At 40.9% G+C, this 9,548-nt stretch overlaps 1 protein-coding gene across 5 annotated transcripts in view; it reads right to left on the bottom strand.

The window, feature by feature from the left end:
* Positions 1 to 252: 252 nt before the first annotated feature.
* smarca2 (SWI/SNF related BAF chromatin remodeling complex subunit ATPase 2) overlaps positions 253 to 9,548 on the bottom strand; it is a 58,181-nt gene continuing 48,885 nt past the window's right edge. For all 5 annotated transcript variants that reach the window (XM_080434199.1, XM_080434202.1, XM_080434203.1 and 2 more), the window contains exons 30-34: positions 6,845 to 6,950; positions 5,633 to 5,734; positions 4,141 to 4,273; positions 2,620 to 2,753; positions 253 to 1,972 (exon numbers count right to left, since the gene is read on the bottom strand). In XM_080434199.1, the coding sequence (XP_080290325.1) occupies positions 1,937 to 1,972; positions 2,620 to 2,753; positions 4,141 to 4,273; positions 5,633 to 5,734; positions 6,845 to 6,950 (511 nt within the window). In that variant the 3' untranslated portion in view covers positions 253 to 1,936. The remainder of the gene's footprint in view (positions 1,973 to 2,619; positions 2,754 to 4,140; positions 4,274 to 5,632; positions 5,735 to 6,844; positions 6,951 to 9,548) is intronic.

Raw genomic sequence — 9,548 nt, 5'->3', positions numbered from 1 at the left:
GTTTGTTTGCCTTGTGGCCCCTGACTTCAAGTCATTTTACAATTGTGGGCCCCTGCCTAATTTAGTTGAAAACCCCTGGGCTAAGACAAGGAACAGATCTTCGCTCAATGCTATGTTCCAGCTACGTTTCCCGTTTTACTCTGAAATATGTCACGATGGGGAAGTAAGATACTCGCAAAATGACATTTCAGTCTTTAAGATTACAAATGAAAAAGCCAGGAAGGTAGGCTTAAAAAAGAAGAAACAAATCGATATGTGCTGAAAATCCGTGAGATTTTATTTGCTCTGGGCTATGCGATACAACCACAAAGATATTGTGCAAAGAAAGCAAAGATCACACTTATGGAAAGCTGGCTAGTACAGGGTACACATACAAAAAAAAAAAAGATATGTCTGTATATATTCACATACAGTATATTGCAATACGAGGACATGCCACAAACAACATATAAAACAATGGTATGGGAGTTCAAAACTAATGACTAACTAAACACAGAGGCATAAATCAATGTTCTATCTATATGACACTGTCAAATCACATTCAATTTGTTCCTTTAAAAAACATAACACTGTTTTCTTTTAAAATTTTGAAGTTGTCCTTGCACTGCTGTGCAAAACCTCACAATAACTGGCTAGGTCAGCTGCAACTTTCTGCCTCTTTACTGTTTGGTATTAGCACTGGGAAATGCAATACCCAATGGAAAGTCTTTGTAACAGTGGTTCTTAAAGTGGGGTCCATGGACACCCAGGGTTCCTTGAGGAGATTCCAAATGGACCCTTAATTTACGGGGTCCTTGGAATTAGAAAGAAATGTTCGAGAACCACCGCTTTATATGCTCAAACAGCTACTGTATGCTCACCTCTAAGCTGGAGTGGCTGGCAGCAATTAAAGAAACAAGTGGTTTGTTTGTCTACTGATTTGTTGATTTAAAATCATACCACGCTCGCTGGAGAATCTGAAGAGATCAAAACAGATGCTTCATCAATGGGTTTTAATCACTCTTCTAACTGCGTCGTGATCTTAACACAATGAACCCTGTCCTGTGATACAAACATCTACAGTACAACAACTTGAAGAGAATGAAGTGAAGATTATACGAAATAACTGGATGTAACTAAAAGAGGTGCTGCCTCTAAAATGCAAGCTTATGACATTCTGTAAAAAGCGATAATAAAAGAAAGAAAAGGATTTATCGATCAGGAGATTCAGGACGATGCCAAATTTAATTTGTAGCTCAGGCACTAACGAAGACTTTCTGTCTGGACATTTGGTATTTTTAGACAGTATTTTATCATCTGTGTAATTGGAAAAGTGACAAGAAGATTGGTAATAGAGGCCCACATACTACACATGCACACAGAGTGTCCTATTGTTATTTCTTTAGGGGTTTCCTGTTAACTCTGTAGGCAAATCAAATAAATGAGCAGTTTGGGGCATCATATGTTGACATCACACATTGGTTGCTCTAGCAATTCTTTTAGAGAAATGTCCTGGGCCACTTCCTTTTACGGTGTTTGTTGAACAAATAATTCCGTAGTTTTTCATTGATTTTCATATTCAAAGTGCAAGCAAGCCATTACAAATACAGCATTAGCTGGTATGTGTTCACCAAAGGACTAAATTGGCGACACAATGTCACCAATGCTCAAATGTAAAATCTTTTGGTTTTTTTTCTTTTCAGGTTAAAAAGGTAAAAAATATACTATAAAATAGACTCCTCCAAAGTGAAATATATTCAAACTGGTTATTGCTGTAAGCATAATTTCTCTCATTACATTATTTCAAGCCGGTGGGGGCGGTGGAGGGCTTCTATACAAAAGACACCACAGCAAGCCAAAGTGGGGAAAAAACAATGAGAGAAAGGGAGAGCGTAGTAATATTGAACATATTTTCTTTCTTTTAATAAGTGCTACCGATTAACTCCCACCTGCTTCCTCAATCATCGTCACTCTTACTCCTGTCTGATTGATCCTGCAGAGACAGATAGAGAGAGAGGGGGGGGGGGGGGAGGGAGAGAGAGAGAGAGAGAGAGGGGGGGGGGATTGGACAACAAAATAGCATCAGCAGGGCTAAGGCAGGGTTAGGAACTAATTACTAATTATTAGCAACCACAAACTGTCAAGGGGTCTTCGGAAGGTAACGGCAGTCTGCAGGTGAAGCAGATGTCCCCTGACACCTCCACTTCTACCTTCCTACCCTCGACTGCCACTAAATCCCTTTGAATATCCTGCCCAAGCTGACAGGCTCAGTGACTATACACCCAACTGGTGCCGGTGGAAGGAAGAGGGAAGAGGGTCTTGAATAACTTAAAAGTATACAGCGAGAGAGAGAGAGAGAGAGAGAGAGAGATTTTTGAGATTTTTTGAAAATGTTTGAAATATAAAATAAAGCTTAACACACGCTATTACGATATTGAAAATACAAACGATATCTAGTCTCCTATCACGATATCAATATAACATCGAAATATCCCAGCCCTAACAGTACGTACGTTTGTTTTGTTTTGGGAAAAAGTGCATTTTGTATTTGCATCAACGAACGCTGGCTGGTGATGACATTGCTCTTGTGATGAAAGACGAATGAATAACGGGTCGATGTGGACTTGTGGAGTGACCTACATTGTCCTCTTGCTCGTCGTCGCTGTCATCGTCGCTGACCACTGGCTTGGCCTTCCCTCGGCTCTGCCTCTTCTTGCCTTTTGCGTGGCCGTGCTCATCTTTATTCAGCTTGATCTTGACTCGTACCGACTTGGCTGCGGGAGACATAGGGGGAGAGGAGGAGGCGGAATTTATAGCCAGACTGTCCTGATTCAAATGATAACGGCCATTAACCACATGAACCTTCGCATCTATTGGGGGGAAACATTCGGCGGAACTATAGACGAACTATATACGGCCATTTCCAAAGAGATTTGGTGTAGAGGGGAAAAAAAGGAGGGGGGCAATACAGACGCCTGGGGGACACCAGTCAACAAAGTATACCTACTGTATCTACATGTGGTGTTCAAGTAGTTAATACTGTATGCATCCAAATATCCTCTCTCTCAGCGCATTGACTCACCACAACTGTACTTGGTAAACAAATTGTACCTACTTCTTGACAATAAAGTTGATTATTGATTCTACTAAACATTTCTCCAAACCATGGGCTATCAAAGTGAGTCTCAAACTACTGTATACAGAGCAACCCAAACAAAGGGTAGGGACCTATAGCCTTGGATCAAGACTATCATAGATGTATTTTATCAATTTTGACGTTTGCATATCTATGATAGTCTTGGTCTCCCCCCCCCCCCCCCAATTGTCACTGGACATCCGCCCGCAAAGTCCGCATTTCTCAGAACATGTACAAATGCAAAAGATAAGGTTCTTAGTGCTTACACGGTAGCCATAGATGTCAACTCGGCATTCGGAATCTTTGTGTACTGTATTAGTCCATATATTTCAATAAATATGTGTTTAATCCTGTTTGTGCCTGAACGCCATTTTTCCCCCTGGTTTACATCCTGTTTACAACGTGTGTAATACCAGCTTTCACCTGATTGGCCCCGCCACTACCGCCCATTGAGGAATACAGGGAACTTCAGACAGAATCCGACACAGACGGGATTAAAACACATATCTATTGAAAAATATGGACTAAAAGGTGCACACAGGTTCCGAATGTCGAGTTAACATCCGTGGCTACAGGTTCGGTACTTACGTACGGAGAAGAACGAGCTTTACGCACGGATGTCCAGTGACTATTAGGGGGAGTAGAGAAAATATCCATATTTACACAGATTTTAAGAAATAGTGAAAATAGCAGATCTACGCTGACGCTCACAACACATCACATTGTGACACGTTTTGAAGAACTCACAACAGCTGGTGAGCTTGTAGATCAGTGATGTATCAAATAGGGCTTAAGTGGTCAATTCATAATGTATTTTTGTCCTGGGGAGACACCAAAAGTATCTGTTGGGTCTTGAGCTGAAAGGTTTAGGAACCCCTGATACAGAGCCTCCCAATGGGTTTTCTGACGACACGAGGGAATGTGTGCGTGTGTGTTTGTGTGCGTGTGTGTGTGTGTGTGTGTGTGTGTGTGTGTGTGTGTGTGTGTGTGTGTGTGTGTGTGTGTGTACTGATGTGGCATCCTACACTCAGCCTCTGACTCTTCCTCCTCCTCCTCCTCCTCCTCCTCATCGGTGTCGTCGTCGCTCTCCTCCTCCTTGGCGATCTTCTGCCTGGCGCTCTTGAACACAGACTGGAGCACAATGGAGTCCTCGTAGATCTGGAAAAACAAGCCCGATAAGCAGAATGACACTCTCACACACACACACACACACACTGCTCCCAAGACAACATCCTGACACGCAGCAGTGCGTGGAAAACAGGGAGAATCAGAACAGAAGGGAGATAGGAGGCCTTGTGCAAGCAGAGATAAACCCATTAGGACCTGAGGCCATTCTTAAAAATGTTTTCTAAATCCTAGCATTTTTTTGTTTTTTTATCAAAAAAAAATCTAGATTTAAAAAAAATAGCAGATCTACAAGCTCATAGCGCGGCACTCGGTGCCGCGCTATGAGCTTGTATATCTGCTATTTTTGAATAGCCAAAGAAATCTAAAGTGACACAGATGCGTTCCAGGTCTTAATGGGGTAAGACAGAGAGAAAGAGGGGTGAGTAGACGAGAGTACACGTAGGGATGATAGGAGAACAGAGAATGAGCATAGAAGAAGAAGCCAGAGTAGATGATAGAGATAGGGGGCTGTCACCATTACACATTTAAGCTGACGATTAATTGTAACTCAAATAACTGCGATTGACGGTTAAATTGTGTGTTTGGCGTTGTTGAACGTTGGAACATATGAAGCCTTTTAGGCTTCCTAACCTCCTTCCTTTTAGGCTTCCTTATCAAACCTTCCTTATTAACCTTCTTTATCAAACCTTCCTTATTAACTTATTCATTTTTTAAACTTTTTTTTCTTTCTTTTTAATTTTTTAATTTTTTATTATTTTACTTAACTCGTTCACTGCCAATAAAATAAAAAAATTATTGCGAACTTTGCCAGATTTATTTTTTGTTTTTTCAAAGAAAAAAAAAGTGCTTAGGAAGGGAGATACAGCCTTTCTCAGTTATAGGTTAAACAAAGAGTGGATGGAGCTGCAAATCTTCAGATAATGATATCTTGGGTTCTGAACACTTTTTTCAATTTTTTTTTTTTTTTTTTTTATTTATTTTTAAACTCGGGATTTCTCGTTCTGGCACTGAGGGTATAACCATAAAACTCGGGATAACTCGGGGCTTGGCACTGAGAGAGTTAACTTATTAATTATTTAAATAATTAATTATATATACTTATTATTCCTTATTAACCTTCCTTACCAAACCTTCCTTATTAACCTTCCTTTTAGGCTTCCTTATCAAAAATTGCTGTTTAATCATTTCTATACATGTAAAAAAAAAAAGCAGAAATAGCAGATCTACAAGCTTACAGCGCGTCACAAAGTAATATTTGAAAATGTGTGAAAATCTTTCAACATGGAAACGATTATGCAAAAAATAATTGCGATAATCTCAAATAATTAGGATGATGTAATAATTGTGACAGGCCCAGAAAGAGGAGGAGTGAGTCGGGAAGGTTCAGACCTGCGAGCCCTCTAGGTTGAAGGTCTGGGCGTTGTGACAGAGCAGCATCACGTCCTTCTCCACGTCTCCCACACTCCTGTACTTATGGCTCCTCACACGTTCCTGACGACACAAATACACAATAAATAACAAAAAAACAGCACAGGGAGTTAGTTGTGCCCATTCGCCTTTGTCGGGCGAATGGGCACAACTCTCTGAGAGTTCTCTCTGAGCTCCAAACTTACTTTGTCGACTACCGCCCCCCAAAATACGTTCAAATTCCATTTCCAACTCTCCCATAGAGCATACATAATATTCCAAATGTATTGCTGTTTTTTTATGGTACTGGGTGAGAGTTCTTTTCGGGGCGAATGGGCATAACTCTCTGAGATGTTAAATTACGCAATTCAACAATGTAGGATATCTGAATACTAATTTACTGAAATCAGTATTTCCTGTGTTTAAATAACACATGTTAAAAGAGGAACAACAGAGAGAATGTGATAACATTATTTTGGTCAATTATTGAATACTGACTACAATGGAATACTATGTAAAGATAATTGTTTTAACAACTATCAAAATGTCATATTGGATATTTCAGTATATTGGTCTGTCCCAATTTCCTCTGCTATGAAACCTATCATTTATGTAATAGGTCCTGAGCTACTTCAGAGTCTGATCTGATCACATCTGGGGACTACAGCACACTTTCAAAACAGCTTGTTTGATTTAACCAGTGGTTGTGCAAGCCTGCAAGGGTGGCCCATGGCTGAGGCCGTGTGTTGGAAAAAACTGGAAATGCATTATACTATTCTGGTTGTGTGCATGATGTGGCAGCATCACCAATAATATACAGTATCCAGTATATCCATCCCAGAGAATAGTTCTGACTGACCTGTGTGCATTTTTTTTGTTTTTTGTATTCTCTGGCTCTGAAAACTACAGATTGAAAGAAGAAAATAATGACATCGTCAACAGAAGAAATAGAAAGCTTGTGTGTACATTCCAGTAAAAAGACCCTCTCTTAAACTGAATTATGCTGCAAAGGCGTGTTGCTTTCTGTCTTTGGTTGCAGTAATCTGTTGGGTAAAAGGGAAGGCAATGCATAGAACCTGGTTGTTTTGCTACACAACAGCAGTATTTCCCAGTAAAACGTTCCAGTGTGTTACACAATGGGGCTTTGACGGCAGTTCCTTTTTTTCTCTTTAATTAATTAGTTTATCAACCTACCTTGATCTTCTTGAAGTCCACAGGTTTCCTGATCAACTCGTAGTACTCTGGGAGCTCCTTCCTGGATGGCAGCTGGACAAAGACCTCGCTAAGTTGTCTTCCTGCGCTGTTGAACGACACATCAGGCCTCGGTGAATAACAATTGATATGCATTCACTCTTTGATATGGTTCACGGTTAGATATGTACTGTACAGGCTACATTCTGAAGAGGGCTGAGTGAGGGCTGAAGGGTTGATTTATACTTAATTGCGTAACCAAGGTCGCACAGCGAAAGAATAGCCGAATGTATCCGTTTGTGCCATCTCCATTGTACACGCAGTGATAGCTCTAACCCGGTTGTTATAGTGACAGGGCCCATTGGGAACGGCAACAATTTCAGTGGCTTCAGCGCAAAAACATCCTTGGATGAAATGTGATCATGACGGCTCAGGGCTTTTTGTTCTTATAATGTGAATTGGCAAAACAGTATAACAATTGGCAATTTCAAGACAATCAAGGTTGTCCGTGACATATGTTAGACCACAGTAATCTCGTTTCGATTATCGTCCGGGGACCAATACAATTGCCGCTTGATTCCACTTTGGCACCCGATAAACCCCACACTGTTACCTGGTCCACTTAGGAGATAGCGCTCACGACGTGTCTAGGCACCTCTTTCTTGGTGCTTCAAAATGTCCCTTGCCTTCTAATTTGGCGCGGCACAATGTTCCATTCTGGAGCTCGCTGCTTCTCGGGGAGAAATGCACAAAGTCTTGAGAGCGGAAAAATCCTAAATCTGTCTGTGTGTAAATGGAGGGCCAGGAGTTATGATTGAGGTGCAACCGAGAGAGAAAGGAAAGAATTCAGCTGGTGGAAAGGTAGGTTTGGTGGATTCCAGGGAGCACTCCCTTCAAACTAGGCTGCCAGTGCATACCTGAGCAATAAGAACACAACGGGCAAAGAACCTGCCATGGCAAAGAATATTCTGCACCACCGGATGGAACACAGATACTATGCATGCTAATGTTCTCAATACAGTAAAACACAACACTGACACGAACATAACAGGAAAAGGACACAAACAGCCCCTGGGTCTTTCTTAACCCGTTAAAACCTGAAACTGATTCTACAAATGTCTTCTAAATCCCAACAGTATTCTGAAAAATTGGTTTTTCTGTATCAGTGGTGCTCAAACTTTTTCATGTCGAGGACCCCAAAATTATATGTATTTGGCCGCCGACCTCCATCTCAAAATATTTTGTTCCAGGGACCCCCAGAAGCAAAGATTTTAGTTACAAATGTTCGCTTTAAAAGAACATATGTTCAAAGATTTGCACACATTTTCACAATTTTTCTAAAATAGCAGATCTACAAGCTCGTAGCTGCTATTTTTGAATAGCCAAAGTGTAAAATACTGCTTTTTAGCTCAAATAAAAAAATGACAAAGATGCATCGTTCCCAGCCTTACTCATTTGCAAAGAGAAAAGCCTGGTTACCTAAATCTTTTTCGACCAATCACAACACTTCATTCACAGAGAATGTTAACAGATTTGTAAAGCGCCAACGTCATTTCTTTGGGTGGTACTTTGGCCAAATTCCGGTACTTGCCCAGCATGCTTAAACCCGATATGCTGTCTTCACTGTGGTCAGCCATTGGTCTGTACTTGGCCCCCACCTTCTTTTCCTCTCTACACCAAATATCTTTGCCGATCTACAGGCTCGCCTGACTTGCAAGGTGTTGTGAGTGTTTTCACGTAATGTTGGCCTATTATGACATGCCCAGGAAAGGGATGCTAGGTTCAAGGGGTCAAGGGAGTGAAGACCTAGTGGTGCATCCAGCGAGGCCACACAGGGCCGTCATAGGCTTGGGTATCACAGTGTACTGGTCCTAAGAGATGACATTACTTCCATTCAGTCGCTTTGTTTCATTTTTACCCTGTTATCCAGGTCAGCTAAAAAGAGGGGGGGGGGGGGGGGGTGAGAGAGAGAGGAACTCTTCTTTCTAGTGGCTAATCTTAACAGGGGCCCAGTCCTCGGACTTGGTGAAGAGGAGAGCATTGCCACTGGAGGTTTTTGGCATGTGACATGACTAGTTTCTCCATAGTTCTCTATCCAACCCTTTTTTCTCTCTTCTTCTTCTTTTTAGCTTGCAGAAGAGTTTGACTGAATTAAAAAAACATTTCACATAGTGTGGGCAAGTTTTTTTTTGCCAGAGTGTGAGATGGATACATACAAATTACATTATGTGCACACAACATCATTAGTATTCCGTGTGGGCATGAGATAAGCTCACTCTCTCATTTTGTGTATTTTTTGTACACAAAATAATTACACAGGAGTTAGGCTGACATCCCCACCATTTCATTACATTACCATCAATCATTCTGTATGTGCACATACTGTAATAGAAAATAATAATGAATTCATTATTATTATAATAATAATAAAAAGAACATGAAGTACAAAAACTAATTTACACCTGGTAGTATCAATCTTAGCCATACTTTTCCAGAGCTTAACTGCATTAACCACATTAACAACCCTATGTCCGTTGTTGACCGGGGTCACCAAAGGGTCTGTACTCGGTCCCCTCAGTCTACGAGCTTGTAGATTAACAATAACCTAAATGTAAATTCAGTGATTTTTTTCCCTGCCCTGTGCCTGCATTGATTGATCTACTTTCTTCCTCTCTGCCATCAAATATATTCTGACTGGTAAAAAAAA

Source organism: Gymnoscopelus braueri (genome assembly GCF_963280865.1).
Source record: "Gymnoscopelus braueri genome assembly, chromosome: 7".
NCBI classification, from domain to species: Eukaryota; Metazoa; Chordata; class Actinopteri; order Myctophiformes; family Myctophidae; genus Gymnoscopelus; species Gymnoscopelus braueri.
Note: the sequence above shows the minus strand (reverse complement) of the source record. Positions and strands in the feature narration are given on the sequence as shown.